Source organism: Oncorhynchus keta, chromosome 18, assembly GCF_023373465.1.
Source record: "Oncorhynchus keta strain PuntledgeMale-10-30-2019 chromosome 18, Oket_V2, whole genome shotgun sequence".
Classification (NCBI taxonomy): Eukaryota; Metazoa; Chordata; class Actinopteri; order Salmoniformes; family Salmonidae; genus Oncorhynchus; species Oncorhynchus keta.
Window position 1 is genome coordinate 13,549,758 of NC_068438.1, and position 18,816 is coordinate 13,568,573.

The following is an 18,816-nucleotide window of genomic DNA, read 5'->3' on the forward strand; positions in this document are numbered from 1 at the left end:
TCATTATTTCTTTGATTTTCAACAATTTCCTATTGCACATATCACCTTTCCATTCAGCATACACATACCACAAGAATCCACAATCTTTTCAAAAAAAGAAAGAGAGATGTACACTGTAAGAATTGCAAATCAAATGTCACTTCAAGAAGCTCAACGTAACAAAGACACAAGCACAAACGAGGACCAGCTTTTGATTGAACATTCTTCTGAGATCCATTCAACTCATACAAAGACTATAATGTCCACACAGACACCAAAATCCTCTATGATCATCTCAGTCTCTTAAATAAATGAACATGCTTAATTCGTAAGGTGCATTGTGGTGCGCACACATTCGTAAAGGCCCAGTGCAGTCAAAATGTTTTTTTTCCTGTGTTTTGTATTATATTGTGTAACAGCTGATGAAACGAACACAGTTTGATCAGTATTATTTCCTGATAGTTGCTTGTTGAAAATACAATCTACACAGGATCTAATCAGCAGGTTTCCATGGACTTTTGACTTTTCTGTTGACATCACCATTTACAAAGAGAGTTCCAAACATCTCTGCCAATAACAGCTACTTTTCAGTTTCCCCTCCCCACTCAGACCACTCCCAGACAGTCCTAGCAACATTCTTGCTTGAGAAATAGTTATTTGCTAAAGATCTATTTTTGTTCATTTTAATGGAATACTATTACAGTAAGGTACATACATCATTGTTACCCAGAAATGATTTGATATTGATATAAACACAGCTGCATTGGGCCTTTAAATGTAACTAATGGGTGAAAATAAGTTAGCATATAGATTGTTATAGTTGCACTTGAAAGAAACCATACATATCACTATTACAAAATAGCTTATAAGACTGAACACAGTGAGATCCATTTTACAGGTCTATTATACATTTGTTAAAATGTGGTTTGGGAGTGTGTTGGTCATTGGAATATAGTTGTGAAGATGTGAGAGTTCATGCTCTCTAAGGCTTTAAGAGTTAAAGCTTTGCAATCCAATAAAACCACATCTCACTCAAAAATGCAAAGGTGATCCTACCATATGCATTTAAAAAAAAGGCAAGACGTTTCAAGCAGGTCAATATTGAGAAGACTTGTGAATATCCACATATCTAGATATCTGGGGACACCTTGTGGTAGAAGCCTGCTACCGCAACTCTGCCAGTGCCTGTAAAGCACAGTCCCCATTCCAGCTCTAGTCGAGCTGTTTCCTGTTGATTCTACCACAGACACTGACCCTGCCCATTGATATAGACAAAATCACCTTATCGATTCCTGATATCATCGTAAGTGCTGTGGCTTATCATGATCATTACAATGTCATAGAGCAGGAAGAATCATATCCACAAAAAAATGTGTGAAGTGGTGGAAATATGTGTCTTGACCTGGCTCTGGATTTTACTACCACTTCACATCTTTTTTTGTGGCTATGATTATCCTCACAATGTTCTTAATGAGATAGGACTTTTGTCATTTTCAAATCTAACTATAGTATAGAGGAGATTTTATAAAAGCGTGCAGGATTTTGATTTCTTCTCCTCGTCGTCCAATCCAGCGGCCGACTCTTTCCTGTTGGGGTCGTTCAGCTCGTCAAAAAGTCCGCTGTCAATCATTTCCAGTTGCCATGCAATGGGCACCGCCCCCGTGTTGAACTCCTTGAAGAATTTGTCATCTTTGTCGTCAAACACGACACCCTTAATCTCAGAGAAATCTTTGATGTCCCCTGTGTCTTTGGCGTAGACCACGTTGGGCTTGGGGACCCAGGGTGGGTCGATCAGCCCCGCCTCCAGTCGAGGGAAGTTAATGCCTTTGAACCACTCGTGCTTCCTTGGGTCCTCGTTCCTGGATAACAGAGAAACACACTGAAGTCAGAGAAATATACACCCCCCCCAAAACCACCTTATGTGATACCTAGAACTGACCAGGAAAACCTCTAGAGGGCCCTAGAGTTGTTCCTGGTCCGGCCATGTAGTCAGGAATATCTCTGGGCTGAAACTGTGGTCAGCTCTTACTTGGTCCTGCATCCCAGACGCTCGTCAATTTTCTTCTTGAGGAAGAGGTTGATGATGGCTTTGGTGCCCTCGTCAAAGTTCTTGTGCTCGTACTTGCATTTATCCTCGAGGGTACGCCGTGCCACCTCCTCCTTCTGCACCTTCTCCTTATAGTCCTTGAAGGGCAGGCGAGCTGCTACCATCTCGTAGATACTGCAGCCCAGTGCCCACCAGTCCACTGACATCCGGTAAGGCTCTTTCTTCAGGATCTCTGGGGCCATGTAGCCACTTGTGCCAGCCTGAGGAGAGGGAGGAGGGGAGGAGGAGAGGACAGAGGTTTGATGACAGAGAAGGAAACAGAGAAAGAGAAGTGAGGGGTTAGGCCTAGTTCTAAGGTTCCATATCATAGCAACAAAATGCTCTGTGTTAAATCAACTTTGGACTAGAGCACAATGCTTCACTTAGTTAATGCGTGGCAAATTGGTTGTGGCATAGCACAACTTTTGATTGATTTATTAATTGATTCTACCCTGCAAGGAATCTCTTAGAATGGCGGGGATCTATGTATTTCAGAACTACACTGTACGTTCCATGTGTGGAACCTAACTTCTTGGTTTAAAATTAGCTTTTTTGTTTAATTTCTGTTTGTAAGTTTGTTTAAAATGTATGTATTGAGAGACGCAATGATGGGCATGGGGTGAGAGAAGCACCGAGCGGGAAGAGGAAAATGGTGTACGTATGTATGGGTGTGTGTGATATGTATTTATGTACATGGACTTTCAACTCCCTTCAAAGATTTTCTATGGGGTTGAGATCTGGAGACTGGATAGGCCACTCTAGGACCTTGAAATGCTTCTTACAAAGCCACTCTTTCACTGCCCGTGCGGTGTGTTTGGGATAATTGTCATGCTGAAAGACCCAGCCACGTTTCATCTTCAATGCCCTTGCTGATGGAAGGAGGTTTTCACTCAAAATCTCACGATACATGGCCCCATTCATTCTTTCCTTTACACGGATCAGTCGTCCTGGTCCCTTTGCAGAAAAACAGCCCCACAGCCCCATGATGTTTCCACCCCCATGCTTCAGAGTAGGTATGGTGTTCTTTGGATGCAACTCAGCATTCTTTGTCCTCCAAACACGACGAGTAGAGTTTTTACCAAAAAGTTATATTTTGGTTTCATCTGACCACATGACATTCTCCCAATCGTCTTCTGGATCATCCAAATGCTCCCTAGCAAACTTCGGGCCTGGACATGTACTGGCTTAAGCAGGGGGACACGTCTGGCACTGCAGGATTTGAGTCCCTGTTGGCGTAGTGTGTTACTGATGGTAGGCTTTGTTACTTTGGTCCCAGCTCTCTGCAGGTCATTCACTAGGTCCCCCCGTGCGGTTCTGGGATTTTTGCTCACCGTTCTTGTGATCATTTTGACCCCACGGGGTGAGATCTTGCGTGGAGCCCCAGATCGAGGGAGATTATCAGTGGTCTTGTATGTCTTCCATTTCCTAATAATTGCTCCCACAGTTGATTTCTTCAAACCAAGCTGCTTACCTATTGTAGATTCAGTCTTCCCAGCCTGGTGCAGGTCTACAATTTTGTTTCTGGTGTCCTTTGACAGCTCTTTGGTCTTGCCATAGTGGAGTTTGGAGTGTGACTGTTTGAGGTTGTGGACAGGTGTCTTTTATACTGATAACGAGTTCAAACAGGTGCCATTGATACAGGTAACGAGTGGAGGACAGAGGAGCCTCTTAAAGAAGAAGTTACAGGTCTGTGAGAGCCAGAAATCTTGCTTGTTTGTAGGTGACCAAATACTTATTTTCCACCATAATTTGCAAATAAATTCATTAAAAATCCTACAATGTGATTTTCTGTATTTTTTTTTCTCATTTTGTCTGTCATAGTTGAAGTGTACCTATGATGAAAATTACAGGCCTCTCTCATGTTTTTAAGTATGAGAACTTGCACAATTGGTGGCTGACTAAATACTTTTTTGCCCCACTGTATGTATGTATGTATGTATGTATGTATGTATGTATGTATGTATGTATGTATGTATGTATGTATGTATGTATGTATGTATGTGTATATATATATATATATATATATATACGTAGGTATGTGTAAGTGAGTGCTGTTTTTTTTCTTGTTGCTTTGTCTCTGTTGTTGTATCTCTTAATTAATATGGGTGAAACCTGTGAAATTCCAATAAAAAAATACTGTTACAATTTTTGGGGGGATTCTACCCTTACATAGGCCAATCTACCCTTATGCTCCTCATGCCTTTTATCAGGGACCTTGTATCCCTGAATTCTACCAAAGCTCTTTCGTAACATCAGCACCACATGCCTGCACCAGGTTCCCCCTGCACCAGCCTCCAGTAGGCCCTCTATTGAGGCCATGTCCTGATCTGAGCCCCCCCTGGGCTGCACCACTCTCCACTGAGTGGATACCCACTGGGACTGAGCCTCTCCTCGCAGACAGATCCCAGCCACCTCTGAGTAATGCTAAGATTAGTGGGCTGTGGGCTAATGCGCTGAGCCCCTTGACCAAGGCCAATCCCCAATGGGGCAAGCCTGTTTTAGGCCCCAATGGGACAAGCCTGTTTTAGGCCCCAATGTCTCACTCAACAGTGAGTGAGTGACTGAAGGTTAATGAGAGTGAAGTGTGTTGTAGTTCATGGACCAGTTCCAATTCAAATATAGGCAAACCTTTTTATTGGCTCCTCAGATATTTGTATGTCATTGCATTAATCAGGAGTCGGCTGTATATGAGTGAGGATAGAAGTGTCCCTTCTATGGATCAATGGGGAGCCTGAGTTATAGACAGTGACAGAGAGGTCAACGTCATGGACATAACTAACGTGGAACAGGTCACATCCCACTGGGCACACCACGTCATTTCAATGTGGGTAATTGAGTTATATTTGGTTGAGAGGTGAGACTACAATCTATATTCAACCACTCAAAAAGACAGGCAAAAGTTAGTTGAATTTCCAATGTGTTATCACTATGCTTTCTTTCAACCACCTAAAAGCACAACCCAAATCCAATGGAAAAACATTTTGGTATAGTTGTCATCCAAAAGCACAGCAATGTTCAAATGGGAATACAATGTTAGATAATGAGTTCAGATGAATGTGTTATCACTGCTCTTAATCTAATAGCAGAACCAAATTACCTGGATTGCAGTGGAGATAACATTAAAATTACATGGTGCAAGTGATCAATTCCGTTTGAGATTCTTCACAGATTAGTACAGCAATTGTGAAGATCTCCACAGACCTGGAGGGACCTATGCATGCTAATATTAAACATGCACGCTTTATATGATTACATACGAAGTAATAGTATAGTATATTTACAGTAATCTCAAAATGTGGCCATGAATGTGTTATTCATTTTAAGGTTGAATGTTACATTAACTTGTAAGAAAGCCTTAACTTTAGGATATTTAGTGTATCACAAAAGTAATATTGAATGGTGTTTGGTTGACAATGCAACCAAATATCAACATTTATTAATCTTCTCCTTTCCCCCTTCTGATGACCAGGTGGCGAATCGCATCTCTGCATGTCTGGCAGACATATCAGTGTGGATGACGGATCACCACCTCAAGCTGAACCTCGGCAAGACGGAGCTGCTCTTCCTCCCGGGGAAGGACTGCCCGTTCCATGATCTCGCCATCACGGTTGACAACTCCATTGTGTCCTCCTCCCAGAGCGCTAAGAACCTTGGCGTGATCCTGGACAACACCCTGTCGTTCTCAACTAACATCAAGGCGGTGGCCCATTCCTGTAGGTTCATGCTCTACAACATCCGCAGAGTTCGACCCTGCCTCACACAGGAAGCGGCGCAGGTCCTAATCCAGGCACTTGTCATCTCCCGTCTGGATTACTGCAACTCGCTGTTGGCTGGGCTCCCTGCCTGTGCCATTAAACCCCTACAACTCATCCAGAACGCCGCAGCCTGTCTGGTGTTCAACCTTCCCAAGTTCTCTCACGTCACCCCGCTCCTCCGCTCTCTCCACTGGCTTCCAGTTGAAGCTCGCATCCGCTACAAGACCATGGTGCTTGCCTACGGAGCTGTGAGGGGAACGGCACCTCAGTACCTCCAGGCTCTGATCAGGCCCTACACCCAAACAAGGGCACTGCGTTCATCCACCTCTGGCCTGCTCGCCTCCCTACCACTGAGGAAGTACAGTTCCCGCTCAGCCCAGTCAAAACTGTTCGCTGCTCTGGCCCCCCAATGGTGGAACAAACTCCCTCACGACGCCAGGACAGCGGAGTCAATCACCACCTTCCGGAGACACCTGAAACCCCACCTCTTTAAGGAATACCTAGGATAGGATAAGTAATCCTTCTCACCCCCCTTAAGATTTAGATGCACTATTGTAAAGTGACTGTTCTACTGGATGTCATAAGGTGAATGCACCAATTTGTAAGTCGCTCTGGATAAGAGCGTCTGCTAAATGACTTAAATGTAAATGTTAAATGTAAAGGAGATTGTTCCATCTGAGACACTGTGTCACACCCTGACCATAGTTTGCTTTGTATGTTTCTATGTTTTGGTTGGTCAGGGCGTGAGCTGAGTGGGTATTCTATGTTACATGTCTAGTTTGTCTAGTTCTATGTTTGGCCTGATATGGTTCTCAATCAGAGGCAGGTGTTGGTCATTGTCTCTGATTGGGAACCATATTTAGGTAGCCTGTTTGGTGTTGGGTTTTGTGGGTGATTGTCCTTGTTACTGTCTCTGTGTTACTGTGCACCAGTATTAGGCTGTTTCGGTTTTCGTGGTACGTTTATTGTATTTGATTCGTGTTTACTTTGTTTCATTAAACATGGATCGCAATAGCCACGCTGCATTTTGGTCTGACTCTCCTTCACATACAGAAAACCCTTACACACTGACTTAATCCCATTCTTTAACTATTTTTGGTTGAGTTGGAGATGTGAATTCAACATATAATTGGTTAACTTGTCAGGCTATTTGTTCTATATCAGAGATGTATCTTCTTATTGGATAGTTTCATCTGTACCACTGAATTTAATTGCTGTTTGTTTACAAATGAATCATTTGTTGTTGGATTCACATCTTCATCCCAACCAAACGTCTAAGTCAATTATTAATTTGTAGACAAACTGGAATTACAGCCAGACTAAGTCAGTGTCACAGGTGGAACTATCCAAGCAGAATAAATATCTCTTTCAAATGTTGATATTTGGTTGTGTATCATTAAATATCATAACATTTTCAATCAACCAGAGCCTGAAACCTTAGGCCTATTGTTTCAGCTATTTTTAGTTAACTTCAGCCGTTGATGACTTTGCAAATGCTATACAGGCCTAAATAGCATAATTAATGATAATGAGTGATAAAGTATGGTCACATTTAATTTGCTCTGTTAAATCTATACCCTTTGGAATGACTTCAATAGCAACAGTGAATCTATCTAGTTTTTAAGTGGAGATCTTTCAACACACTCAAGAGGTGTGGAGGTGTGACCCAGCCTATTGTTTTAGTCTGATAATGGATATAACTTTGAAGATCTGACGTTGTTTTAAAGGTACAAACTCAACATATTTTATACATGGTGTGTCTATGTTGATATTTGGTTGCCATGTGGAAATTTCACCCTCAAAACAATGGTGACTTTTTCCACGTAGATTCCAATACATCACAAATGACGTTGAAACAACATTGATTCAACCAGTTTGTGCCCGGTGGGATGGTAATGATGTAAAACACTGGTATTATGGATAGGTCCCTATCCATAGATATATCCCTATGTAATCTCACATGAAATAGCATGTCATCTCACCCTAACTCTAAAAACAACTCAATCATTGTTAACATAGAGTAATGAAACATTTTCTAAAATTTAACTACGCAAGTCAGTTAAGAACAAATTCTTATTTACAATGATGGCCGACCGGGGAAGTTGGTTTACTGCCTTGTTCAGGGGCAGAACGACAGATTTTTACATTGTCAGCTCGGGGATTCGGTCCAGCAACCTTTTGGTTCCTAGCCCAACGCTATAACCATTAGGCTACCTGCCGCCCCAAAACAAGGATGGAGTTCATCTCAGCCTATCAGAGCTCTTACCTTTTGATTGATGGTCTTTTCGCCAGGCAGCTCCACCGCTAACCCCAGATCCGAGAGTCGACACTGGCCGAAGCTGTCCAGTAGCACGTTCTCTGGCTTCATGTCTCGGTACGCTATATCCATGGCGTGTAGGTGGAGGATTCCTGTGGTGACCTGTGTAATGTAGTAATTGATGCGGCCTATTTCAAGGCCTTTTTCACCAATGTTATAGATATGGTACCTGAGGTCGCCGCCATTCATCAGGGTCATGACGAGGCACAGGTGGGTCTTGGAGTCGTAGGCATAGGACAGGTTCACCAGGAACAGGCTGTTAACCTTCTCCAGGATCTGTTTCTCCAGCAGTGCCATGCCCTCACCATTCTTCTGCTTCAGACGCTTCTTGCACAGCTTTTTGCAGGCGTACATCTGGCCTGAGTTTTTCACCTGCACGGCACACACCTATGCAGAGAGATAGAGAGGGACTAAAACAAATATGTTTGATAAATGCATGTTAAGATCACCCAGCTAGAACAAAACGTTCTGAGAATCACATGTTTCTTCGAGCGTGGTTGTCCTATGGTTTTGCATACACATTTACACAACTTTCTGGGAATGGTGCAGGATCGTTGCTTACTTTTGGAACATTCTCAGCACATTTAATGGTCGACATTGGGCACAGAAAAATTCAAAAACTCCGCCCCTTTCTTAATTTTTAAACAGAAATGGGGTGTGTCTTTGGTGGTTCATCGATGTGCCATTCTGGTCATGCACGCCGCGACCGACGTCGCTAGTTCGTTAGCTAAGCTAGCCACTTTAGCTAGCCAGGAACTCCTCCAGTAGTGTTGACGTCATTTCACTGGGTTTGTTTTTGGACAGAATCTGTAGAGATCGGTAAGAAATGTCACTTCTGTAGCCAAATATCTTACTCATCCACTTTGTTTTTGTTTTTAAGCACTAAATGACCTGGTATGTTGGTGCATTGATCAGTTATATAGTTTAAAGCCATTATTTTAGATTTTTTGATTAATTTCATTAATTTAACAGAACATTTCCTAAAAGTTAAAAAACGGTTACATTTAATTAAAATGTTGGTAACGTTCTAGGAAGATTCTCCAACTTGGTTGACATTGGGAATTTTCTCAAATAGTTCAGAGAATGTTAAGATTTTTTTTCTCTTCTGTTCCGTATTACAGCATAAAGTTTCCTACAGGTTTCCAGCGCCCACTTAATGAGTACTTGTTTCCTTTGAAATGGGGTCTGTTTGAATAGACTGAAATGAACAGCTTTGTATTAGTTGTGGACGAATTCCATGGATAGACAACAGAATAACAATATAATCTCACTGACGCCATGTCACAATAAAAAAGAAACGTGTTTGCATGATTAATGCCTGAGCAAAGGAATTTCCATGTGTCCTATCTGTGCTTGGAGACGGAGACTCAAAAATAAACTAGCAGTGTTATTAAAAGTCTTATAGAAACATGTTATCAGAACGTTAATAAAACCTCCCGGGAAAACTTTCAGGGAACCATAGTAAAATGTTCTCAGAACCTTCCTGCAACCTAAAAATGTATGTTCCCAGACCAGGTGAAATTTTTTATTCCGTTCTCAGAATAAGTCTTACCGGTCAGGAAACGTATGGCTTCGTTCCCAGAACCAATTGGAAACCAAAAACGTAACATTCCCATGACTTTCAAGGAACCAAATGTGTTAGCCGGGCAGTATGTAGTTAGATGAGGTACAAACAATTATCCCTTTTAGTGACTTCTTCATTTGTATTTGTACCATCCCCATTCTCACTGTAACTGTTGCATACCCTTAGAAAAGTGCTAAAGCTGTTTTTAAGTTTACATTTTTGAACTGTAATATTTCACTACCGTTTTCAGTTAGGCAGCTGCACTGTAGACTTTGTGTGGACTTACCTCTCCAAAGCCTCCCTTACCCAGGGTCCTGAACTCATAGAAATACTTATCAGTGATTTTCTGTTTCTCATACTCTTTCCACTGCAGGAACTTGTCAAAGTTAGGGCTGGTCTGGTACTCTGTGAAGGGCTTTTCCTTCAGGTACTCCCGTGTGGCATCTTTCACCTTGCCCATCATCACGTCTTCAAAGTCCTTGTCCGACACCGCCTTGCACTTGTCCGCTACCTCTCCCGTCAGGTAGGACAGAAAGTTCTTGGAGTCAGCCTTGCAGAACTTGTTGATGATGTTCATCCTCGCCTTATCTTTGCCAGCGCCTTCTGCCAGATCCCAGTCGATTAACTCGTCCAGGAACTCTGCGGCCGCCACGTACTGCGGGTTGGACTCCAGGAGGAACTGTCGGAATAACTTCTTCCCTATGGGCTGCCTCTCGCAGAGCATCTCAAATTCTTTCCCAACCGCGGCGCGGATGGACACACACTGTTCTGGCTTGGGCAGGGACAAGCTACGCCGCCTCTTCCTCATCTCTTTTTCGTCACCCCCCTTAAGGTAGGCCGTGTTCGCCACCAGATTATCCAATCCCCCCATGTCACACATGTTGGCGGCTGCTGCGTTGGGTTGTCCCTACTACACAGTGTGGCTGAGCAGGGAGCTAAGGCCGCTGTAAGATGATGCTAAGACTGTGTTCTTTCCCTGTGTGTGCTTCCCTGTAGTGTTTCCAATTCTCTCCAGGTCCCTGTTGGGACTGAGCAGCTCCGACACCTGCGTCACACCAGAAGACATTCTCTGACACAATCACGTAATGCCTCATCTAGAATTAAAACGCACATCAGGGATTTTCTCTTAAGTAAGTGTCTGTGTGCTCATTCATGGACGCTGCTCACGGAAAGGAACTTATGTGGTTTCTAACTTAAGAAGCTTTGGTCGGTCTATATTTAGCGGGATACTAACTTAGATGGGGACAATGCCAGCGTAACTGTAGTGAGGTGTTGACCTGGGTGTCATAATATTATAGATAGAAAGATGTGAACTAAGAGTTAAAATCCTTTTGGCTACACATTGAGGTGATAAATGACTATTACATTTCAGAAGACAATGTCTGGTTAGAAGCTGTTAAGAAGCCTTTTGGACCTAGACTTGGCGCTCTGGTACCGCTTTCCGTGCAGTAGCAGAGAGAACAATATATGACTAGGGTGGCTGGAGTCTTTGACAACTTTTAGGGCCTTCCTCTGACTGGTATATAGGTCCTGGATGGAAGAAAGCTTGGCCCCAATGATGTACTGTGCCATATGCACTACTTTTAATAGACTTTTAATATAAAATATATTTTATTATATTGATATTCTGCCTATTCTTTATTTATGACAATATGCCAAAAATCATGTAATCATAGGATAACAAGTTAGGATTAATCAAGTTTTACACTAGATCACAATAATCTCTGATGTAATCAAATCAAGGCAAATACATTTACATCACTATTGTAAAGTGGCTGTTCCACTGGATGTCTTAAGGTGTATGCACCAATTTGTAAGTCGCTCTGGATAAGAGCGTCTGCTAAATGACTTAAATGTAAATGTAAATGTAAATTATGACAGACCAGGTCGATATACTGTCTCTATTATATTATGACAGACCAGGTCGATATACTGTCTCTATTATATTATGACAGACCAGCTAGATATACTGTGTCTATTATATTTTGACAGACCAGGTAGATCTACTGTCTCTATATATTATGACAGACCAGCTAGATCTACTGTCTATTATATTATGACAGACCAGCTAGATCTATTGTCTCTATTATAATATGACAGACCAGCTAGATCTACTGTCTCTATTAAATTATGACAGACCAGCTAGATCTACTGTCTCTATTATATTATAAGACCAGCTAGACCAGACAGACCAGCTAGATCTACTGTCTCTATTGTATTATGACAGACCAGCTAGATCTACTATCTCTATTATATTATGACAGACCAGCTATATCTAGTGTCTCTATTATATTATGACAGACAAACTAAATATACTGTCTCTATTATATTTTGACAGACCAGCTAGATCTACTGTCTCTATTATATAATGACAGACCAGCTAGATCTACTGTCTCTATTATATTTTGACAGACCAGGTAGATATACTATCTACTTATATTATGACAGACCAGCTATATCTACTGTCTCTATGTCTCTATTATGTTATGACAGACCAGCTAAATCTACTGTCTCTATTGTATTATGACAGACCAGCTAGATCTACTGTGTATATTATATTATGACAGACCAGCTAGATCTACTGTCTATTACATTATGACAGACCAGCTAGATATACTGCCTCTATTATATTATGACAGACCAGGTAGATATACTGTCTCCATTATAAAATGACAGACCAGCTAGATCTACTGTCTCTATTATATTATGACTGACCAGCTAGATCTACAGTCTCTATTATATTATGACAGACCAGCTAGATCTACTATCTACTTATATTATGACAGACCAGCTATATCTACTGTGTCTATTATATTATGACAGACCAGCTAGATCTACTGTCTATTGTATTATGACAGACCAGCTAGATCTACTGTCTCTATTATATTATGACAGACCAGCTAGATCTACTGTCTCTATTGTATTATGACAGACCAGCTATATCTACTGTCTCTATTGTATTATGACAGACCAGGTAGATCTACTGTCTCTATTATATTATGACAGACCGGCTAGATCTACTGTGTCTATTATATTATGACAGACCAGCTAGATCTACTGTCTATTATATTATGTCAGACCAGCTAGATCTACTGTCTATTTTATTATGACAGACCAGCTAGATCTACTGTCTCTATTGTATTATGACAGACCAGCTAGATCTACTGTCTCTATTATATTATGACAGACCAGCTAGATCTATTCTCGCTATTGTATTATGAGAGACCAGCTAGATCAATTGTCTCTATTATAATATGACAGACCAGCTAGATCTAGAGCTAGGTCCTTCTGTAGCTCAGTTGGTAGAGCATGGCGCTTGTAACGCCAGGGTAGTGGGTTTGATCCCCGGGACCACCCATACGTAGAATGTATGCACACATGACTGTAAGTCGCTTTGGATAAAAGCGTCTGCTAAATGGCATATATTATTATTATTATTATACATAGCCCTGATCAGGGCAGGGTCTAGGATCAAATGTGTCTGAGACCCACTATTACTCTCAGGTGTAGGCTACGGTGTGTAGTAATCCATTGTTAGGTGTAGCCTAAACATAATTCCAAGATCCTCTCCAGCACCCTGTGGCTGCTAGCCACTCAACTGGGCACTATCTCACCTTCAAGCTTAATAAGTCTACTTTGAACTGTTCTGATGGAAGTACTCTTACTGAAACTCAAAGATGAGCTCACTCAACCATTATGGCACACCAAGTAATCTGTGCCTCTGTGTACTGCTAACCTCTGGGGTATTGACATAGATATTCATTGTCTTACCAGGAAAAGGCTGTTAGAAAAATACTCGTTTTGGTAACATTTTTACATTATGACTTGTTATAGCCATGTATGATCATTTATGTCTAATAACAGGGTTTATAATAAATGATGTCTCTCTCTAGGTAGCACATTTTCAGCGAATAAAAAAATGATACTAAGTATGGGTTATACACAATCTATACTTATACATCACGAGTCATTATGTACGTTGGCTTCCGGGACACATATTAGCATTGGCGTGCCCAGTTTATTGTATGGCCTTATCACCATTTTAACGTACAGCATACAACACCATTACTGTATGCAATTTGTGATTGGTACATACATTTTTGGACTTTCTAATTAATGATACTGTATGTACCCATTCAGCATTGACGAATATAACTTATAAATGCAACTGTCACACTCGATGAGAACCCATATAAGCTCATTTTACTCAATTGTTTGTAAACAATGTAATTGTAAACAACCATTGTATCTCAATGATGGTCAGTCCTTGTATTCATAGCTTTGCTAGGAATTTAAGTGGTTATATTTCTACAGCCCCATGCCTCAGCTGTTTACCGAAACAGTGGCAGGGGGTTTACTTTGTTGTTATTTGAATTGCAGATTGCTCGTGCTTAGGCTATACTGCTTCTGTTATTGAGTGATGATGGTGGTGAAGTATAGATTATTCAAGTACTTTCTGATAGGTTTAGTAAAGTTTAGCCACAGGTCAGGAGTCAGGCAGAAGTCATGGATGACTTCCACAGAGATTGTTACGCTGAGCTTGTCCTGACCTGGGATTGGGGGCAAAGGTAAAAAAAAAAAGGAACAGAGAGCTGCATTTGGAGATCACTGCCATTCTGCTAAGCCCATAGACAGCCCTATAGGCAAGATCAATGCCAAGTATAGTAGCTTAAAACCATGAGTAGCCAAGTTTGATGAAACATGTAGGTAAGCTGGGTCTATTTAAAGCTCTGTTGTGCCAAAAGGGGTGTGCTTTGGCTGAAGACCAGAAGACAGGCAGGATTATGACATATATATATATATATATACAGTGCCTTGCGAAAGTATTCGCCCCCCTTGAACTTTGCGACCTTTTGCCACATTTCAGGCTTCAAACATAAAGATATAAAACTGTATTTTTTGGAGAAGAATCAACAAGTGGGACACAATCATGAAGTGGAACGACATTTATTGGATATTTCAAACTTTTTTAACAAATCAAAAACTGAAAAATTGGGCTTGCAAAATTATTCAGCCCCCTTAAGTTAATACTTTGTAGCACCACCTTTTGCTGCGATTACAGCTGTAAGTCGCTTGGGGTATGTCTCTATCAGTTTTGCACATCGAGAGACTGAAATATTTTCCCATTCCTCCTTGCAAAACAGCTCGAGCTCAGTGAGGTTGGATGGAGAGCATTTGTGAACAGCAGTTTTCAGTTCTTTCCACAGATTCTCGATTGGATTCAGGTCTGGACTTTGACTTGGCCATTCTAACACCTGGATATGTTTATTTTTGAACCATTCCATTGTAGATTTTGCTTTATGTTTTGGATCATTGTCTTGTTGAAAGACAAATCTCCGTCCCAGTCTCAGGTCTTTTGCAGACTCCATCAGGTTTTCTTCCAGAATTGTCCTGTATTTGGCTCCATCCATCTTCCCATCAATTTTAACCATCTTCCCTATCCCTGCTGAAGAAAAGCAGGCCCAAACCATAATGCTGCCACCACCATGTTTGACAGTGGGGATGGTGTTCAGGGTGATGGCTGTGTTGCTTTTACGCCAAACATAACGTTTTGCATTGTTGCCAAAAAGTTCAATTTTGTTTTCATCTGACCAGAGCACCTTCTTCCACATGTTTGGTGTGTCTCCCAGGTGGCTTGTGGCAAACTTTAAACGACACTTTTTATGTATATCTTTAAGAAATGTCTTTCTTCTTGCCACTCTTCCATAAAGGCCAGATTTGTGCAATATCCGACTGATTGTTGTCCTATGGACAGAGTCTCCCACCTCAGCTGTAGATCTCTGCAGTTCATCCAGAGTGATCATGGGCCTCTTGGCTGCATCTCTGATCAGTCTTCTCCTTGTATGAGCTGAAAGTTTAGAGGGACGGCCAGGTCTTGGTAGATTTGCAGTGGTCTGATACTCCTTCCATTTCAATATTATCGCTTGCACAGTGCTCCTTGGGATGTTTAAAGCTTGGGAATCTTTTTGTATCCAAATCCGGCTTTAAACTTCTTCACAACAGTATCTCGGACCTGCCTGGTGTGTTCCTTGTTCTTCATGATGCTCTCTGCGCTTTTAACGGACCTCTGAGACTATCACGCAGGTGCATTTATACGGAGACTTGATTACACACAGGTGGATTGTATTTATCATCATTAGTCATTTAGGTCAACATTGGATCATTCAGAGATCCTCACTGAACTTCTGGAGAGAGTTTGCTGCACTGAAAGTAAAGGGGCTGAATAATTTTGCACGCCCAATTTTTCAGTTTTTGATTTGTTAAAAAAGTTTGAAATATCCAATAAATGTCGTTCCATTTCATGATTGTGTCCCAGTTGTTGTTGATTCTTCACAAAACAATACAGTTTTATATCTTTATGTTTGAAGCCTGAAATGTGGCAAAAGGTCGCAAAGTTCAAGGGGGCCGAATACTTTCGCAAGGCACTGTATATATATATATATACACTGCTCAAAAAAATAAAGGGAACACTTAAACAACACAATGTAACTCCAAGTCAATCACACTTCTGTGAAATCAAACTGTCCACTTAGGAAGCAACACTGATTGACAATAAATTTCACATGCTGTTGTGCAAATGGAATAGACAACAGGTGGAAATTATAGGCATTTAGCAAGACACCCCCAATAAAGGAGTGGTTCTGCAGGTGGTGACCACAGACCACTTCTCAGTTCCTATGCTTCCTGGCTGATGTTTTGGTCACTTTTGAATGCTGGCGGTGCTTTCACTCTAGTGGTAGCATGAGAGGGAGTCTACAACCCACACAAGTGGCTCAGGTATTGCAGCTCATCCACGATGGCACATCAATGTGAGCTGTGGCAAGAAGTTTTGCTGTGTCTGTCAGCGTAGTGTCCAGAGCATGGAGGCGCTACCAGGAGACAGGCCAGTACATCAGGAGAAGTGGAGGAGTCCGTAGGAGGGCAACAACCCAGTAGCAGGACCGCTACCTCCGCCTCTGTGCTAGGAGGAGCACTGCCAGAGCCCGGCAAAATGACCTCCAGCAGGCCACAAATGTGCATGTGTCTGCTCAAACGGTCAGAAACAGACTCCATGAGGGTCCGACGTCCACAGGTGGGGGTTGTGCTTATAGCCCAACACCGTGCAGGACATTTGGCATTTGCCAGAGAACACCAAGATTGTCAAATTCGCCACTGGCGCCCTGTGCTCTTCACAGATGAAAGCAGGTTCACACTGAGCACATGTGACAGACGTGACAGTCTGGAGACGCCGTGGAGAACGTTCTGCTGCCTGCAACATCCTCCAGCATGACTGGTTTGGCGGTGGGTCAGTCATGGTGTGTGGTGGCATTTCTTTGGAGGGCCCACAGCCCTCCATGTGCTCGCCAGAGGTAGCCTGACTGCCATTAGGTACCGAGATGAGATCCTCAGACCCCTTGTGAGACCATATGCTGGTGTGATTGGCCCTGGGTTCCTCCTACTGCAAGACAATGCTAGACCTCATGTGGCTGGAGTGTGTCAACAGTTCCTGCTAGAGGAAGGCATTGATGCTATGGACTGGCCCGCCCGTTCCCTAGACCTGAATCCAATTGAGCACATCTGGGACATCATGTCTCGCTCCATCCACCAATGCCACGTTGCACCACAGACTGTCCAGGAGTTGGCGGATGCTTTAGTCCAGGTCTGGGAGGAGATCCCTCAGGAGACCATCTGCCACCTCATCAGGATTATGCCCAGGCGTTGTAGGGTGGTCATACAGGCACGTGTAGGCCACACACACTACTGAGCCCCATTTTGACTTGTTTTAAGGACATTACATCAAAGTTGGATCAGCCTGTAGTGTGGTTTTCCACTTTGATTTTGAGTGTGACTCCAAATCCAGACCTCCATGGGTTGATAAATTGATTGATAATTTTTGTGATTTTGTTGTCAGCACATTGAACTATGTAAAGAAAAAAGTATTTAATAAGAATATTTCATTCATTCAGATCTAGGATGTGTTATTTTAGTGTTCCCTTTATTTGTTTGAGCAGTGTATATATATATATACTGTAAACTGTATATATAGTACCAGTCAAAAGTTTGGACACACCTACTCATTCAAGGTTTTTTGTTTATTTGTACTATTTTCTACATTGTAGAATAATAGTGAAGACATCAAAACTATGAAATAACATATGGAATCATGTAGCAACCAAAAAAGTGTTAAACAAATCAAAATATTTGTTATATTTTAGATCCTTCAAAGTAGCCACACTTTGCCTTGATGACAGCTTTGCACTCTTTTCATTCTCTCAATCAGCTTCACCAGGAATGCTTTTCCAACAGTTTTGAAGGAGTTCCCACATTTGCTGAGCACCTGTTGGCTGCTTTTCCTTCACTCTGCGGTCCAACTCATCCCAAACCATCTCAATTGGTGATTATGGAGGCCAGGTCATCTGATGCAGCACTCCATCACTCTCCTTCTTGGTCAAATAGCCCTTACACAGCCTGTAAGTGTGTTCGGTCATTGTCCTGTTGAAAAACAAATGATACTCCCACTAAGTGGGGCGACAGGTAGCCTAGTGGTTAAGTGTGCCTTGAATTCTAAATAAATCACTGACATTGTAACCAGCAAAGCACCACCTCACCATTGCACCTCCATGCTTCACGGTGAGAACCACACATGCAGAGATCACCCGTTGACCTACTCTGCATCTCACAAAGACACAGCGGTTGGAACGAAAAATCTCAAATTTGGACTCCAAAAGGACAGATTTCCACTGGTCTAATGTCCATTGCTTGTGTTTCATGGCCCAAGCAAGTCTCTTCTTATTATTGGTGTCCTTTAGTAGTGCTTTCTTTGCAGCAATTCCCTCATGAAGGCCTGATTCACACGGTCTCCTCTGAACAGTTGATGTTGAGATGTGTCTGTTACTTTAACTCTGTGAAGAATTTATTTGGGCTTTAATTTCTGATGGTAACTCTAATGACCTTATCCTCTGCAGCTTAGGTAACTCTGGGTCTTCCTTTCCTGTGGCGGTCTTTATGAGAGCCAGTTCCATCATAACGCTTGATGGTTTTTGCGACTGCACTTGAAACTTTCAAAGTTCTTGACATTTTCTGGATTGACTGACCTTCCTTCATGTCTTAAAGTAATGATGGAGTGTTGTTTCTC

The 18,816-nt window shown here is 42.0% G+C and overlaps 1 protein-coding gene across 1 annotated transcript in view; it reads right to left on the reverse strand.

Annotated features, from left to right (window-relative positions):
• Nucleotides 1–10,764, reverse strand: part of LOC118397324 (rhodopsin kinase grk7a-like) — a 10,782-nt gene extending 18 nt beyond the window's left edge. Inside the window, exons 1-4 of the mRNA XM_035791972.2 lie at nt 9,988–10,764; nt 8,087–8,524; nt 2,009–2,286; nt 1–1,838 (exon numbers count right to left, since the gene is read on the reverse strand). The exon at nt 1–1,838 is cut by the window's left edge and continues 18 nt beyond it. Coding sequence (XP_035647865.1) covers nt 1,502–1,838; nt 2,009–2,286; nt 8,087–8,524; nt 9,988–10,581 — 1,647 coding nt within the window. The 5' untranslated portion in view covers nt 10,582–10,764 and the 3' untranslated portion in view covers nt 1–1,501. The remainder of the gene's footprint in view (nt 1,839–2,008; nt 2,287–8,086; nt 8,525–9,987) is intronic.
• Nucleotides 10,765–18,816: the final 8,052 nt, after the last annotated feature.